The following is an 18,500-nucleotide window of genomic DNA, read 5'->3' as shown; positions in this document are numbered from 1 at the left end:
CCAGCCACTGCAGTCTGAAAGTCTAAAACTTTGGTGGAAGCCTCTGGAATTGACCATAGTCACCATGTATCTGCAGGGTTGAGCTGCTCCTCTCATGCAGCGAATCACAGGTCAGGGAGAAAGCTGCTGCTTGCCACCTTCTTTTTCTACATTAAGGTCTCTCTTTGTTCTCCTCATGGGCTTCAATTTTCACTTCACATCCTTGCTGATTCCTGGGAATCTTCCTCACATCACTGTCAGGCATCTAGACTCCTTATCTCAGAGAAGCTGTTTCTGTGTTTACTACTCTACTATCCCTGAGCAATCCTAGCATGCAGTGGCTCCATTTTAAGTAATTGAGATGTAAACCTGAGGGGTAGTATCCTGGGATGAGTTTGGATTCAGCCAATTTTTTTGTCTTTTTGTAAGATTTTAAGAGTTGGAACCATGGGGCACTTGATTCATAAAATTCAGATTCCTACTCCAGGTTGACTACTTTGATTTAAAAACTGGAGGAAGGACAAGACTGACCCTTATAGTGCCTCATATATGCTTCACTTTTGGGGGAGAATTGTATGCTGATCCCCCGCCACTAGGACAACCTCCTCCCATTCATGAGGCAGAACTGTGTACAGTCAGAAGCTATCCATGCCTTTTGGACTTTCAGTCCTGCTGGTCACTTTCACCAGGAGCATGGTGCCTGGAAACAAGACCCTTGACCTTATATCAAAATGAAACAGCCCTTTGCCAGGTTCATGTTACCCAGTGTATTATGGATTATGGTTGCAAAGCAGCCATGTGGGGCCAGAGATGTAGCTCAGTGGCATAAGTGCCTGCCTGGCAAACACAAGGTCCTAAATTCAATTCTCAGTACAAAAAAGAAAAAAAAAGGCATGTGGACTTTCTGGGGTGCCAGACCTTATTTTTCTAGTTAGGATTTTGAAGGACTTTGGTCTGATAAGACTTTACTACTACTATTGCCAAAATTCATTTTATTCGCTCATTCATTCAGCAAATATTGATTGAGTTTTTGCTGTGAGCTTAGGTGGTGGGGATATAGCAGTGAGAAAACAGACAGACCAAAATCTTATATCTTGGGCTGGAGGTTTAGCTCAGTGGCATAAGTGCCTGATTGGCAATCGTGAAATCGTGAGTTCAATCCCCAGTACCAAAAAAAAAAAAAAAAAATCTTATATCCTAATGGAGAGATGACAACTGGGCATGGTGGCCCATGCTTGTAATCACAGCACTCAGGAGGCCGATGCAGGAGGATTGGTATAAATTCAAAACCAGCCTAGGCTGAATAGTGAGATGAAGGCCAGCTTGAACTACATAGTGAGAATCCATCTCAAACAAAACATCGTCCCCACCCCCAAAAAACCCAAAGAGATGACAATAAACCAATGAAACATTTAGAATACCAGAAGATGGGAAACGTAGGAGACAAACAGGGAGGGAGGGAGAGTACAAACAGTGTCAGGTATTTTCATTTTAAGGAAGCAGGCCTGGGGAAAGGTTAGGAAAAAAGCATTCATGCCCTGCTTAAAAGCTGATGTTCTGGCCTGGAGTTTAGCTCAGCAGAACAAGCACCTGCCTGGCAAGTGCAAGGTCATGAGTTCTCTGGTACCAATTCCCCCCCCGCCCCAAAACAAACCCTCATGTTTCTCCCAGAGCTCTGCCATCTGCCAGACAACCAACCAGTGTTCCCTCTGACTCAAGTATGAGTACAGCCAGATAGAAGTGATTGCTATTTGCAGAGCACTGTAACCTCCTACCTTCCAGGGCTCCCTCCAGGTTGCATCTAATCTGAAGCCTTCCCATCAATGAACTGGGCTCCTGCTAGGCTCCCTTAGGTAACGTGCACATAGCACCAAACCTGAGGAAGTCACCCTGCACACACTTGCTCAGTGTCATTTTGCAAAAGAAGCTTGGTCACCATTTGTTATTACTCATCTGGACATATCCGATACTCAGAAAGACTCAAAAAAATCAAGAAACAGAAAAGCCCCCAAAATATATCTTGGACTTTTTTTTTTTGGTTGGTTGGTTTGTTTTATGGGCAGTACTAGGGTTGAAACCCAGGGCCACCTGGGACATACTAGGCAAACACTCTTATCACTGACCCACATCCTCAGCTCTTTTTACATTTTATTTTGAGACAAATTCTCACTAAAGTTGCCCAGGTTAGCACTTGGAAGGCGGAGGCAGGGAGATTACTGAGAATTCAAGGCCAGCCTGGACTATATAGTGAGTTCAATGCCAGCCTGAACTGCATAGTGAGATCTTATGACAAACAAAACATCAAAAAGCACATAAAAGCAACAAAAAAGGGGGTTAAGGATATAACTCAGTGGTAGAGTGCTTGCTTAGTATGAGCAAGGCCCTGAGTTCAAGCCCCAGTACCACCACCACCACCAACAACAACAACAACAACAAAATAAAGCTACATGGTTTGGGCTTGAACTTGTGATATTCCTGCCTCAGCTTTCCAAGTGGCTGGGATTATACTCATGTGTCACCATTATTGACTTTCCTGAACTCTGTGTGTACGCATGTTCATGAAACAGGGTTTCACAATGTAGTTCCGACTGCTCTTGAAGTCACTGTGTAGCCCAGACTGGCTCTACCTCATGGCAGTCCTCCTGCCTCAGCTGCCCAAGTTTTGGGGTTACAGTCATGTGACACCATGCCCAGCTCTCATGAACTTTTTTTTTTAACCCACAGAATATCTTGGTAGATTGTTCCATGCACATACCTAGAGTCACTTCATTCCTTATAATTATTCCATAGCATTAATAAAATCAGTATGATAGCTCTAACTTGTCCCCTATTGATAGAGGTTTAGGATATTTTGATTCTTTTGCTAGTGTAACCAATGCTATAATGAACATCTTGAGTCTATTGCATTGCTAGGTCAAAAGGAATGTGCATTTACAGTCTGACATGTGACTGGTCAAGTTTCTCTGTAGTGAGACCCTGTCAGATTGCACTCCCCCAGTATAAAGTGCTTCACCAGCACATGTTGGAGTAATGATCTTTGCTAATGCCACGGGCAAAAAATGGTGTGTTTTTGTAGTTTATATTCCCCGTACGTTCCCCTGTTATCTGTGATATATGTTGCTCTTACTGGGATTTTTTTTTTTTCTTGAGATGGGGTCTTGCTATGTAGTTCAGACTGGCCTCAAACTCATTATTAAGCCCAGACTGACCTTGAACTCTTAGCAATCCTCCTGCCTCAGGAGGATTCTATGTGCTGGCATGTGCTATCTTGCCTGGATATAGTTAGATTTTTCTTGGTAATTTCTAGTGAATCTAGATTCCCTTTGTCTTGTTTTTAGGCACATCAACAGTTGTGTCCTTATTTATTTTCAAATTATACTAGTATTCAAATTGCTTTATTCCCCAGTGCAATAATACTAAGAACAGATATACTGATGAGTAATGGATTTCAGCAACTGTTTTCCAAAGATTATTTGGATGGTTTTGAAATACTCAGCATGGTTGAGACTTTTTTTTATAATTAGTTTTAAAATTTTATTGAAATTCAGGTTTAGAATTAGAAATTTAACACAATATTATTTTAAATATTTTCTAGTCAGTCTTTTCACTTGCTTTACATGATTCCTGGGTATAAGGTTTAAGAATTGATACACTCCAATTTTCCATGAGTTACCAATTATAAATTTGTTAAAATATTGAATACTTATCCACTTACTTTTGTTTCAATGTTAAAAGTTTGAAAAATCAGCTCAAGTATTTGAAAATTTAAGATGTGACTACTTGGCAACCATCATATAGAAAAAAATTGTGTAATCTTAGCTGTTTAAAACTCTTGTTAATGTTTATTGTAGTGATATGATATAAATTTTAATATAACCATATGAACTTCTCTTTAGAATGGTCAAGCATTTCCTACTGAAGCATCTTTAAGTTACAAAAATCTGTTACAAATGAACCTATACTGGCTAAATTCAAAAAGAAATAATGGCACTTTAGATAAGATATTTATTTTGTGGCATATTTCAAGTCCCTAAGGAAAACAGCCTCATCAGTAGATTCTGGTTGAGGTTTTTAACTGGCTAGTCTGACTGTCAGGCTAAGATGCAGTGAGATGCCAGGCAGTAATACCATGTGGCGTGAATGCAGGAAGAAGAGGATCTGAGGTCCAGAGCTGTGGAAGGAAGCCAGAACAGATGCCATAGTTGACTCTTATTTCCAGCAAGGAAGGGGTGACCAAACCTCAGTACCATCTCATCCAGCTGAGCACATTCTCTTGCTCCCTTGCAGTCACTTTGCTTCCTCTCAACCTGGAACCATTTGGTCCTTTCCTTTCACCCCAGCAGCTGAGCCTGAAAGTCTGGGAAGGAGGCCTCAGGAACTCCACACCTGCTCCAGTGCCAAGCAGTGTGAGCATGAGCTTGTCCTTCTGTCTTCCAGCTGCTGTTGGGTTTCTTGCGGTATCCAGTGTCATCACCATGTCTGCTCCTTTCTTCCTGGGGAAGATCATCGATGTCATCTATACAGACCCCACCTCAGACTATGGCGAGAGCCTGACCCGGCTCTGCCTGGGGCTCACCTGTGTGTTTCTGTGTGGAGCTGCTGCCAATGCCGTCCGTGTCTACCTCATGCAGTCCTCAGGTGAGGGGGCTGCTTGAGAAAATGTGGGGGACCGTGTGTTTGATTTGACCTCGGGGTTCATTGCCCAAAGCTCCTGTGTCTCCTGCATCACACCCGGTGGGGACAAATCCAAATTCATGGCTAGAGAAGGCAATATCCTAGACCAAACTCTCTCTTCTCATTTCTTCTCTTCCAAGGTCAGACTTGAACAGAGGGACAAACTCCAAATCTATCCTAACAGGAGACTTAAGGACAAGGACCTTGGCCAGAGGATGGAGTTCTGGGCTTCTTCAAGGAGTTACAGAAACCTCTCTGCTCTGTGCCTGTGTGGTGGGCTGAAATGGTAACTTTAGTGAAGCCTGTTGTTGGTGCTGGCAGAGCCAGGCACTGACTCTTAAGTCCTCTGTGTCTCATTTAGCAACTAAAATTCCCCCCGTGGATAATTTCCTAGTGTTTGCCATTGGAAATTTCAGTGCAAAAGAGGGTCTTCAGTGAGAAACAAAATTAGCTTGTAGAAATTTAAAGTAATAAAACTTCATAAATAATACTTTTAAGACATATCTTAGTCATGCTGAATTTTATTACTGTCTGCCTCTTTCATGCTCACTGTGTATATTTATTTTTTGTTTTGTCTTGTTTTGTTTTGTTGTCTTTTTTGTTTTTAGCAGTACCAGGGATTGAACTCACGACTGCCTGCTTGCAAGGCAGGTGCTTATGCCACTGAGCTAAATCCCCAGACCCTCACTGTGTATATTTATTAAAGCACGATTGTCAGTACACCAGGGTTTGATCATTCTGTCCATATTGGTAAGATCCATGCAGCAGAGGCTCAATGGCTCAGGAGAGCTGTAACATCAGGCCAGCAACTACATGTCGGGCACTGCCTTAGATGCTGTTGGCTGCTGTTCCTGCGATGAATGGGTTTCTTTGCTTTGCAGGTCAGCGAATTGTGAATAGGCTTCGGACCTCACTGTTCTCCTCCGTCCTGAGGCAGGAGGTTGCTTTCTTTGATAAGACTCGCACAGGAGAACTGATTAACCGCCTCTCATCTGACACTGCACTGCTAGGGCGCTCAGTGACTGAAAACCTCTCAGATGGGCTCAGGGCTGGAGCCCAGGCCTCAGTGGGTGTGGGCATGATGGTAAGTTGCCCTCTCCCTGGGAACCTCCCTTCTGGAGGGTGCATGGCCCAGGGAACTCTCCTCATGCACTGTCCTGAAAGCTATGGGGATGTGCGGGTGGCCTTGTCCTGCCCGGATTCCTTACCTACACCTCTCCAGAATGGGTATTAACTGAGCATATGTGAATCTGAAGTGAAGCAGCAGAGAGCAGCTGGTAGAACAGTCTTGCCAGGCTGAGGAGCAGGTGTCCTCTGTGGTGAGTGGCACAGCCCATTAGGACTACCCACGGCAGGGGCAAACTGCCCAGGCCACCCCTCCCCTTTGCTCTGCCTATAGGTTCCATAAATGACAAACTAAGACTAGCACAGGGTCCCCTCATGTCTTCACGTGGGAAGGAGACAGCAGTGCACATCAGCAACTGGCAGTGTGCTGCAGGCCATGTTAGTCTCGGTGCTTTGGACCCGGGAGTCTGTGCAGGACAAACAAAGCCACATCCTGCCACTCACCATGAAAGACACATCAGAGACATGACTGCTCCCAGGTATCCAGTGGGACTATGTGCCCAGCCTGGGCTTCTCCGGTGAGCACATGAGGCCTCTGTGTGCTTTGCTTGGTATCAAGGCCTCCCAAGGGCAGGGCATAGATAGGTTGTTCTCTCTCTTTTTCCTTGGTATATTATCGAACTCCTACTTCATGGTCTGATTGTCTCTCCATGCCCAAAGTGCATATTACAGGTGCTTGGTAATGATATGTGAGTGAGAAAATAGATGTCAAAGTCAGTTATGGTAGTACATGCCTGTAATCCCAATACTCAGAAGGCTGAGGCAGGACTGCAAATTTGAGGCTGGCTTGGTCTACGTAGTGAATGCAAAGCCAGCCTGAGCTAAATAGTGTCTCAAAAACAAAATAAATAAATAAAATAAACAGAAAGCCATTACTTTCAATTTTAGTCTACAGTGCTTCCTGAACATTTTATGAGACTTTATATTGATTACACTATTTTCTGTGCAAAAGACATAGGGAAGATTTTAATTAATATGTTGAAACCTTATATCATTTCAAACAATCTCCTAATTGGAAAGTTCATGGGGTCCCTCTGTTACACTGGAAGCTGATTATTCCCTGAGCCTCTGCAGCTGTGAAGAATTCCTCCACTCACTGGCCAGACCTGTGGCCCTGCTGGCCTCAGCCCACCAAACTGGGAGTCAGCTTGCACTCTCTCTACTGGCATTTCGTCAGTGCCTTCTTTTGAGACAAGAGCTTACTATGTAGTTCAGACTGGCCTTGAACTCCTGGTGATTGTCCAGTCTCAGCCTCCTGAGTCCTGGGATTATAGGTGTGTGCCACCACGCACACCCCTCAGCCCTCTTTTGACTCTTGTTTGATTCAGGGTTTTGGTGACTTCTATAACATAGTCATTTCAATGGGACACATTGTTCTGGTTATTTAGCTTCTCAAGGGGATTCAGATTCAAATGCCGAAGTCTTGGTGTGGTCTGGCCATTGTAGAGTAGATGGGCCTCCCTATCTGCTCTCTGCTATGAATAAGGTGGCCTAATATATAAAAAATTCATCTGAGGAGGAATCATTTTTTTGTCTTTTGTCAGGAGTACCCTGCCACATTACTCCTCTGTGGCAGGCTGCATGTTTGTGGGGTGTTACGATATCTGAGAAGTCCACCCACCCAGGAGGCATAGTTTGGGGCAGCGCTTTCCAGGCTATCTCGATGTACACACTAGGTGGTGAGGAGCTCTCACCACTCCACCTGACAAATACCTCTTGGCTTTTGTTCTTGACAGTTTTTTGTATCACCGAGTCTAGCCACCTTTGTTTTAAGTGTGGTGCCTCCGATGTCCATCCTAGCAGTGATTTATGGCCGATATCTGCGGAAACTGAGCAAAGCCACACAGGACTCACTGGCACAAGCCACACAGGTAACAGCCTCCCCATGCTGTGAGCTCCAGGAAAATGGGCTCAGAACCAGAGCTGTAGGCAGAGCTATGGGGTGTGTGAGCTTTTCTTAAAGCATTTCCTGCTTCGCGAGCTGGCACATCTCTGTGCCAGCTATACTGGGAAGCTGAGATAGGAAGATGGCAAGTTAAAGCCAGCATGGGAAACTAAGGACTGGTGACATAGCTCAGTGCTACCTGAGTTCGGCTCCTAGTACAAAAGAAGAAGAGATACCTTTCTTTCCTCATGTTAGGTTCCTAGGTCCTGGACATGAACTACTGTGCCTCTGGAATTGATTTCCACCACCCCCAATCCATTTTGACTCACCATTATATCAGTTTTTCCTTCTTACCATTCCTGTGACTGGTAGGACCAGAAAACTAGTATGTTTTAGAAATAGTTTCTGGATGGCACTGTATCCTTTGTTAATTCAGTAAAGCTAGCTTTGCAGTACTGTGCAGTAACACCTTTTTAAAAACTTAAAAATAATGGCTGAGGCTGCAGCTCAGTGGTAGAGCATAGGCCAAAGTTCAATCCTTGGCACAGCCAAAAATAAAAATTTAAAAGAGCATTTTTAAGAAACTAAAGATAGTTTAACATTTTTATGTCTTAAAAACCAGGCTTATCATTGGGAAATGTGAAAATATAATAAAAAAGGACAGAAATACAGATAATCCTGGATCAATTAATGTCATTAACATTTTGGAGTCTATCTCTGCATGACCATATATTTTTCTTTTTCTTCTTCTTTTTTTTTTGTACTGGGAAACAAACTTGCACTTGCCAGGTAGGCACTTATGCTGCTAAGCTATATCCCTACCCTGAACATATATTTCTTTTTGGTACCAGGAATTGAATTCAGGACCTCATACTTGTCAGGCAGGTGCTATGCCACTGAGCTATATCCCCGGCATAAACATTTATTTCTATCCCTGTTGTCCTGCTGTTACTGTTTCATCATTTGTATCTGTTTATCATGTATTCGTTTGCATCTATGTGATATGTGCAGATGTAGATACAGATTTTTTCACAGTAGGATTATTCTGTATGTTTTTTTTTTTTTTTTGGTACCAGGGATTGAATTTTTTTTCTTTCTTTTTTTTAATTCTGTATATCCTTTTGTACCTTTTCCTAACTTTAGTAGCATTTCTCCAATGGCTTTCCATTGATAGAGTTTTAAATGAGAATCACATTTTAATTTTGCTTCCAGATTGAAATGTGACCCCTCCCCCTGGTCATGTGTTTGTCACCCTCACAGCTGGCTGAGGAGCGTATTGGGAACATAAGAACTGTTCGAGCCTTTGGGAAAGAGATGACGGAGGTGGAGAAGTACAGTGGCAGAGTGGACCATGTGCTGCAGTTAGCAAGGAAGGAGGCCTTCGCTCGGGCCGGCTTCTTTGGAGCAGTACGTAGACTGTAGACCATTCTGCGGGGGATGGGAAGGGCAGATGCTGTGATGGTGAGACATCTTTATTCTGTGTCTTATCCCATAGTAGAAAATCATTTTATCCTACTTCAAGCTAAGAATGACTTAGTCATTGTTAGGAAAGCAAATAAATGGACTTAGGAAAGACGTTGTGTGTGATGAGGTCAGGGCTGTTTCCCAGGCTGGGTGCAGACAGCTGCACAGGGTACTGGGTCACCAAGAGTCCTTAGCTCCATTTAAAGCTCTGTGCCTGGAGCCTCAGTCTGTTTGGACAGAATGGCTCTTGGCTGTTCTGATGCAGGCAAATTTGAAATGTACTGAAGAGTAGCCAAAATAACTTCAGTGCAGTTCAAGAAAGAAGTAAAATAAGTTGATCAAAATGAGTTTAAATTGGGCATGGTGTCTCACACCTGTAATCCCAGCACTTGGGAGGCTTGAGGCAGGAAGATTGCTGCAAGTTTAAGGCCCTGTCTGGGTTACATAGTAAGTTCAAGGCCAGCCTGAACTGCATAGTGAAGCCCTGTTTAAAAAGAGCTCAAATAGGATACTGAAATAGAGATTGCCATGTGAGAAAATTCATGGTGTGGTCACACTGGACAAATTCTTAGAGATGATTTAGTTATTGCCACAATTAACCAGCTAGGAAGGAGTGGCCCAGAGAGGGTGGCATTTGCCAGAGTCCATGCACAGAGTCCCTGCCCCTCCTTGTGGAGTAGCACTGATCAGAACACGTGATGTGTGGAGCAGACTTCTGCTCTCCCTCTCGTCAGAGCAGATCCTTGAGGCTACTTTTTCCTTTGCAAGCAGAGTAGGCTGAGCAAGACAGGAACCCAGGGAGTGACTTAGTAGCTGAGTTTTCTTTTTTCTTTTTTTTAAAGTTCTCAATAAATGTTTATTATTGACAAGTTCAATTACACTTAAAGGCAGTGAGATTTAAGAGGAAAACAAAGACACCTGAAATATATTCACTATTTATCATTCAGGGAGATGCAGGTGCAATGTCAGATCTCAATTTAATCTTTGAAATATCTATAAATAAATACTATTACCTACTGTTTTGCAGACAACTTTTTTTTTCAGGGTGCTTACCAGGCAAGCACTTGAGTCACTGAGCTAAATCCCTAGCCCCCATTACCTGCTATTTTATAGATGTTATATAGCTTTAGGCATCATCTCTACTTTATTTTATTTATGTATATTTTTATTTTAAAGAGAACAAAACCAAACAAAATAACACAAAGTAAAGCCAATCAAAACAAAACAGCAAAAGTGATACAGGACCTCAAAACAGGATAAGGAAATCAGCCATTGCTACCATAATGCCTCTTGTTATCTTCAAAATTGAGCACCTGGGTTTTCGTGATGATGGGGTTCTTTTTCTCAATGTGGCAAGTATTTCAAAACTTGTATTTCAATCTCAGTTGGAATTTAATGTCCAGAAAAGGAAACCAGAGGCCTTGTTTATGCACTTTGCATCCTAAGAGCTTCTGATCCTGCTTTGATGTGTGTGTTTTCTCCCTTAACAGACAGGGCTCTCCGGGAACCTGATCGTGCTCTCCGTGTTGTACAAGGGAGGGCTGCTGATGGGCAGTGCTCACATGACCGTGGGCGAGCTCTCCGCCTTTCTCATGTACGCCTTCTGGGTTGGATTAAGCATTGGAGGTATATAATTGTTACAAATGAAGTTAAAAATGAAATATCAAGTTTTCATAAAATAAAGTTATGAGCAGAGTGAGCCATCTGTCTTGGGAAAGTCTGGTGTCTTCACAGCCTTGCTGGGATCAGTGTTTTCTAGCCTGCTGCTAAGTCAGCTGTCCACCTGCTCACAGATGTAGGGAGGAGGAGGATGCTGAGCCAGAGACATACAAACCCATGGTCCTTGGTAGTGAGTTTTGTAATTGGCAAATCATTGAGGAATAAAATTCCTTTTGTACAAAGTTAACCATACTCAAAACTAATGAATAATCAAAAATATTGACAAATTACAAAATGCATGAAACAAGAATTGCTTTTGTCAAGAATGTCTTATGCAAGGGAAAGGTTTTTCCTAATGTAGTGCTGGCTACTCAGGAGGATCTTTGTAACCCAAAAGTTCCAGACCAGCCCAGCTACACAGTGAAGACCCAGGTAGAAAAATAGCCTCTCAGAGTTTAGCTTTGTCATCTATTCCTGGGTAAGGGGAAGGAAGGAAGGTCATGAACTAGAGTTGTGTGAGGTCTGTGAAGTGTTTTTCTGCCCCTTCCAGATGTCTCCAGCCATCCTGGTGAATTATTTCCTGCCTTTTGTTTTCTTTATGGTCTTTGAGATAGAAAGGGGAGGGAAAGAGACAGCTGAGGTCCAATTAGGACATTGGGTACTGAAGTGTCCACTCTCTTGGAGAGACTTATTTTTGGGTTTTGGTCTGATTGTTGAAGGGAAAGGTTTTTCCTAACAGCATTTTGGTTCTACCTTTTGGAGAGAATCCTGGTTCAGATGCTGTGGGGTGTGAGTAATCATATATTGCCCTTTTCTCTTTATCCCTGGTTAGCCAGTGGGCTGGGCTCCATGCCACTGTGGTACTGCTCCTCAGGTTCTTCCTGTCCTGCCTTTGTGTGGACAGGTCACCTCCATTCCCTCTAGGGGTGTCTGTTCACATTCCATGCTTGACAGCTTTTTTCTTTGTCTCCTCCATCAAGTCTTGTGTTTTCTGCCACATTTGACATCATCATTCTTAATCCTTCCTCTGCCCAGCCCCATACTATGACACCTTAGATGTGTTTCTGTTTTGGGTTGTTTTGTTCTCCTCCATCCACAGAATCAAATGCACAGATGTACCTTGCACAGGTCAGAGTGGAGTACACTGGTTTAGTCCGGGCAGTCAGCTACCTCTCCTACTTGCCAAGGGTGCTTCAGAGATTGTACATGTCGAGGCCAAATATGCAGAGACTGTGCATGCTGGGATATAAATAATTACAGCTCTGTCCTGCATCTGCCACTGAGAGAGGAGGAGGAGGAGAAGGACCTAGACCAGTGTCCTTCTGTCACAAGCTGTTTCTTTTTCCACAGCCTGATAGGCACTGACTAGAATAGGAATTAACATTATACACTGAACTGAATTTTAAAATCTTTAGTGTTTTAATTAAAATTAAAAAAATTTTTTTTGTTTTTTTTTTTGAGATAGGGTCTCACTTTGTAGTGTAGGCTGACCTGGAACTCATTGTCTGGGCTTGAATTTATGGTGATCCTCTTGGTTCAGCTTCCAAGTGCTGGGGTTACAGGCATGTCTCTTCACAACCTGGCTAAACTCTTTACTATGTTAAAGTAGCTCCAACTCTGTCTCCACTTCTACCATTTTTCCTTTTCTTTCTTATTCTTTTTTTTTTAATGTTATGATCAGTTTATGTAAGTCCGGTGATGAAAACTTTCAGGAGAATATCTTGAAAATTATTTTTTTCTTAGAAAAAAGGAAAGGAAAATTAAAACCCTGTCAGCATAGCCAAGATATTGTGGTAGTCAAGCCTGTCTGGAGATGGAGATGGTCCATTAGTCTGTTAAGAGCTCTTTGTTTTTTGGTTTTTAGAGACAGAGTCTCTCTATGTAGTACAGGCTGGCCTTGAACTCACTGTGCAGTCCACGTTGGTCTCAAACTTGCAGTGATTCCAACTGCCTCAGCCTCCCAAATGCTGGGATTATAGATGTGCACTACCTTGCCTTGCTCATTGAATTTTTCTTGCACAGCTATAATTAGAGTAAAAGCCATGATGATACTGAGATTTTCTTCAGTCTTACATTTTCTTAGGACACAGTAGATTATTGTCACATTTTTTATTATTGTCACTTTTTTTTTGTACCAGGAATCTATCTCATAAGTTTGCCCTTTGCAGCATGCTGAGCTATATTCCCAGCCCTTGCAATGCTTATCATTTTAAGATGTGGTAACATTATTGTCTAGATTTTCCAGGGAGAGTATTTCATAAAGGACAGCTTCAGCTGGGTATTTTCCACTACATGTAAAGGTGAGGGTAGTCTAGACAGTTTTGTCATTTTCTTCAGCCTCAGATGTCAAAGTAACAGGAAAGTAACAGGGTTTATTTATTTTTTTATTTTTTTTATTTTTGGTACTGAGGTTTGAACTCATGACCTCACGCCTGCTAGGTAGGTGCTTAAGCTGCTGAGCTAAATCCCAGGCCCAATATTTTTTTTTTTTTTTTAATAATAGCAGGTCATTGCACTTTCAAGCTCCTCTTCATTCATCCCCTTACCATCCACTGTCCTGATGAAAGAGAACATGAACAGGACTAGAGCTATCAGGAGAAGATGAGAGACTGCCTGTGAAGGACTTGGAGCAGGTGGACTCCAGAGCTACCAATAAAGCCTACAAGGCAACTGTGCCAACTGTCAGCTGTCCCTTTTGAAAACTAATATTTATTTTTAAAAGCATTTTACTTTCACAGCAAAACAGTGAAAGGCACAAAGATTTTCCAAGTTATCATTGCCCCCACACTTACACAGCCTGCCCTCTATCTATGAGAGTGGTGCATCGATTACATAGTTGTTAAGCCTGCACTGACACACTGTTGTCAACCAAAGTCCATAGGTCATGTTAGGGTTCAATCTTACTGTTGTACATTTTGTAGGTTTGGACAAATGTATATTGATGTGGATCCACTGTTACAGTATCTGGCCATTTTGTTTTGGTTTTTTTTTTTTGTTGTTGTTGTTTTGTTTTGTTTTTGAGACAGGGTCTGGGCTGTGAAGTATAGGATGGTCTCAAACTCATAGCAGTCCTCCTGCCTTAGCATCCTGGTACTGAGAATACAGGTGTATATCACCATGCCTAGCAATAATATCATAGAATAGTTTTTCTACCCTAAAAATGCCTGAGGTCAGCCTATTTACCCCTTCCCCAACCCCTGGCAACCTCTGAACTTTTTTTTGAGACCAACTCACTATGTAATTCAGGCTGCTGTTGAACTCACTGTGTAGCTCAGAATGGCCTCAAACTCATGGCAGTTCTCTTGCTAAACCTCCAAAGTGCTGGGATTACAGGCATGCACCTGAGCCAACCACTGACCTTCTGTTCTTTCCAGTTTTGTCTTTCCCAGAATTATACAGTGTTTAATCTTTTCTGATTGTATTCTTTAGTGATATCCATTCTTCTGTGTCTCCCATGACTTGACGTCTTGTTTCTTTGAACCATAAATAATGTTCCACTGCCTAGATGTATCACTGTTAACTGTTTACTTTCTGACACACATCAGGTATAGGCATTTATGATAAAGCTGCCATAAACTTCCTTGTGCAGGACTTTTGTGGATACTAGCTTTGGGTAAATACCAAGGACTGAGATTGCTAGAAAGGATAGCAGCAATTTGCTCAGTTTTATAAGAGATTATAAAACTGCCTTCTAAAGTGGCTGCTATTCACATTCCTCCCAGTGATGAATAAGATTTTCTGTTCTCCACTTTCTCATCATCATATGGTATCATCAGCGGTAGTGGTGTGTGGTGGTGTTTCATTGTTTTAATTTATATTTCTCTAATAAATTCTGATGTGAGCATCTTTTCATGTGCTGATTTGCCATCTATACGTGTTTGCGAGGCATCTGTTGAAATTTTTGCAGTTTCTTATGTTGAATTTTAAGAGTTCCTTGTATACAGGTGCTCCTCAACTTGTGATGGGGTTATGTCCCCGCAAATGCACTGTAAGTTGAAAGTACCATTAGATGGAATGCATTTAGTACCCTTAGCCTGCCACATATCTTGGCTCTGCAGCACAGTGCAACATAGTGCTTGTTATTCTCTCATGATTGTGTGGCTGATGGAAGCTGCCACTGCCCAGCATCCTGAGAAAGTGTCACACCACAAAGTGCTGGCCCAAAATAGGACCCAAAGCAAAATTTGAAGTATGATTTCTACTGAGGGCAACTTTTGGACCTTTAAAAGTAAAAAAATCATAAGTCAAATCATCATAAATTAGGGACCATCTGTTTGTGAATGGAAGTCTTTTATCAGATACATCTTTCAGATACTTTCTCCCAGTCTATGATTTTAGAAAGCAGAAAACTTCAATTTTGATGAAATGAACTTTTCTTTCTTTGGTGGCCTGTATGTTTGGTGTTGTGTTTGAAAAGTCATTGCCATATACAAGGTCATGTAAATTCTTTCCTGTTATCTTCTAGGAGTTCATAGTATCGCATTTACTTTTTTTTTTTTTGGTGCCGGGATCAAACTCACGACCTTGCACTTGCCAGTTTGGTGCTTATACCAGTGAGCTAAATCTCCAGCCCCTGCATTTACATTTAAGTTTATGATTTTTTTTCAAGACAAGGTTTAACTGTGCAGTGCAGACTAGCCATGGACTCACCATGTAACTCCACAGTAGTAGCCTCATACTTGTGGCAATCCTCATACCTCAGCCTCCCAAGTGTACATTACAGTGTTCACCTTATGTTTCATGTTTTTTCTTTATTCATTTGTTTTGGAATTTAATTTTTTAAGAGCATAAAACCAAACAAAATAAAACAGAACAAAGCCAATCAAAACAAAACAAAACAAAACAGTGAAAGTGATACAGCACTTTAAAACAAGATGATAGGGAGTTAACATGGCTACCACCTACCTTTTTTAGACATTTCCTTCCCTTTCACTTTCATAGTATCTAGTGTACATTTTGGATCCCACTAATTCCTTCGGTTTTTTATATCAAGGCTACAACATGGTGTTCACCTACATGCGTCCAAACCATTTCACCCAAGAGCATGATCACAAGTTGCATCCATTTACCTATAAGAGTCTTGTGATTATCCTTCTTTATAGCTGAATAGCTTTCCTTTGTATAAAAAAGCCATATCTTTATTATCCATTCTGTGGTGGATGGGCAAACTACCCTTGCTTTTTTCTGGTGTCCTATTGCATGGAATGTTGTTTTCTCTCCTTTGACTTTAAGTCTATAAATTTCCTTTTGAATTAATGTGTTTCTTGTGTACTGATGGATCTTGTTTCTTAATCCACTCCTCCTGTGTTTCTTTTTATTGATGAATTGAGGCCATCTATTTTAGTGACTGCAGCCAACATGCACTGGTTCATCTCTACCATGGTTTTTTCCTGCTATTGGCTCCTACGTTTTCCCTCCTTTCAGTTGTCTGCCCTGAGGAGTGATCCCACTCTGCTGCTGTTCCTGGGACTGTAGTCATTTTCATCATTCTCTGGGATATCCTTCAATACTCTTTGTAGGATTGGTTTGGTGGTCATGAATTCGTTCTGTTGTTGTCATGGAAGTATCTTATTTCTCCATTAATTTTGTATTTTTTGTGTGTGTCCTGTTTCTAATTGTTTTTCCATTAATTTTGAAAGATAGTTTTGTAGGGCTGTCTGTCTGGGTTGGAAGCTGTTTTCTTTCAGGACTTGAATTGCTTTACTCCAAGCTTTTCTTGACTTGATGGTTTGTGTTGAGAAGTCTGTCATAATTCTGCTGGGTTTTCCTTTATAGGTGATCTGTTTCTTTTTTCTAACAACCTTTAATATTCTGTCCTTGTGCTGAATTTCTGGGATCTTGATTATTATATGTCTGGGTGTAGGTTTATTTTGGTTATGGTTAGTTGGAGTTCTGTATGCATTACTTACCTGTATGTGAGGTGTTTTTCCCATGTGTGGGAAGTTTTTTGATATTCTATAAATAAACTCTTATGTCATTTGGATGACTCTTGCTTTTTGCTGATACCTATCAGCTGATAACACTTTTTTTTAAAAATTTTATTTAAGGAGGAAAAAAAAGCAGAGAAAGGGTACAAGTTATATAAATTTACAGAACAAAATAAACAGTAGGAAATCACTAGTTAATGGATTACATATTGTCATCTTAGAAATAATTGTTCAAGTCACAAAATTAAAGCTTGTAAAGTGGACATTCCAACAATGATACTGCAAACAGTTCTGTTCAATGATCCAATATAACTCAGTGATATCATTTTCTATCTTATACACTTAAATATACCTGCAGTTATATCATTTAGAGCACTTTCTTTTCCTCTCTTTTGTACAATGACAATTACACATTTTGGGTTTTGTTACTCCCACAGTTCTTACTACTTTTTTGGAAGGGAGTAGAACCAAATGTGACATAACAGAACAGAGTCAATCAAATCAAAAAGGTGGACATAATAGATAATGTAAAAGCATAATACAAGGTGATCAACAATAGTTACCATAATGCCTCCCGCTATCTCTAATAGAATTGCCTATATCATCAGTTATAATAAAATTGAACAAAACAGTAAAGAACAAAACCGACAAAACCAAAACATTGGAGACATTGTAGGTCTTCAAAAGTAGATAAAAGTCATCGAGAATGGGCGTCATAATGAATCTCACTATCTTCACAGCTGTTGCCTAAACTTTCGAACCTGGTACTATCCAGCGAAATAGAATAGGGGGACATCAGTCAAAAACAAGATGGTGAGAGCAACACAGGGCTTCAAATCAAGATAATGGAAAGTGAAAGTGGGTTACTCTAATATATCCTGCTATTTTTATTTATTTTTCCCTTAATTAAAAGGATAAAAATAAAAAAGTAAATAATGAAGTGGAGATTGAGAAAAAAGAGGGCATAACAGTAAAACAGCGCAGATCAAAACATAACCATTTAAGCAGAAAAGTGTTTCATCACAAGATAATCTTGACATAAAAGTAGTTACCATATTGTCTCTTTCCTTGAAATCCTTGAGTACAACTTCGTATACTGTAGCATTAAATATATCAAAACAATGTAAAACCATTTAAGAGAATGACAGCATTACAGGGTATTTAGAATCAACTAACAGAAAATGAACAATGGTTTCTGTATAATCTCCTTGTCTTTAAAAGTTTTTGCTTATACTATCGTACATAATAAAAATCCAATAAGATACAACCTGTTTAGACCAATGGAGACAGAAGAACAAAAGCTTGATGAGACTTCAAAACAAGATGATACTAAATCAGTATTACCTATTAAGACGTCATTTTCTCCAAAATAGCTGTTCCTATCATCCAATCTTCTTTGCCTCATTTCTGTTGAGCTCTTTTTATATCATTAGTTGTCAGTTTGTCTTCTTCATTTTTTTCTCTGCTCCATTCATTGTGGCCTCCCCGCCACTATTTCTGGATTCTTTGTATTTTTCTTTTTTTAGAATATCCTGCAATACTCTCTGTAGAGTTGAATTGGTGGTTGCAAATTCCCCCAGTTCCTCTTTATCCTGGAAGCACCTTGTTTTTCCATCAATTTCCAGGGACAGTTGTGCAGGATATCTCAATCTTGGCTGGAGATTATTATCTTTCAAAGCTTGAATTATTTCCCCCCCACGCTCTTCATGATTTGATGGTTTGTGCAGAGAAATCTGCTGTAATTATGATGGGTGTTTCCTTGTAAGTGGTCTCTTTCTTGTCTCTGA

At 41.0% G+C, this 18,500-nt stretch overlaps 1 protein-coding gene across 2 annotated transcripts in view; it reads left to right on the top strand.

The window, feature by feature from the left end:
* Positions 1 to 18,500, top strand: part of Abcb10 (ATP binding cassette subfamily B member 10) — a 45,628-nt gene that overhangs the window by 10,240 nt on the left and 16,888 nt on the right. For both annotated transcript variants that reach the window (XM_063260017.1, XM_003473485.5), the window contains exons 2-6: positions 4,417 to 4,617; positions 5,535 to 5,737; positions 7,515 to 7,649; positions 8,924 to 9,070; positions 10,618 to 10,753. In XM_063260017.1, coding sequence (XP_063116087.1) covers positions 4,417 to 4,617; positions 5,535 to 5,737; positions 7,515 to 7,649; positions 8,924 to 9,070; positions 10,618 to 10,753 — 822 coding nt within the window. The remainder of the gene's footprint in view (positions 1 to 4,416; positions 4,618 to 5,534; positions 5,738 to 7,514; positions 7,650 to 8,923; positions 9,071 to 10,617; positions 10,754 to 18,500) is intronic.

Source organism: Cavia porcellus, unplaced genomic scaffold (genome assembly GCF_034190915.1).
Source record: "Cavia porcellus strain 051 isolate PalLab524CR breed Dunkin Hartley unplaced genomic scaffold, mCavPor4.1 scaffold_13, whole genome shotgun sequence".
Lineage (NCBI taxonomy): Eukaryota > Metazoa > Chordata > Mammalia > Rodentia > Caviidae > Cavia > Cavia porcellus.
This window is presented reverse-complemented; position numbering and strand designations above follow the sequence as displayed.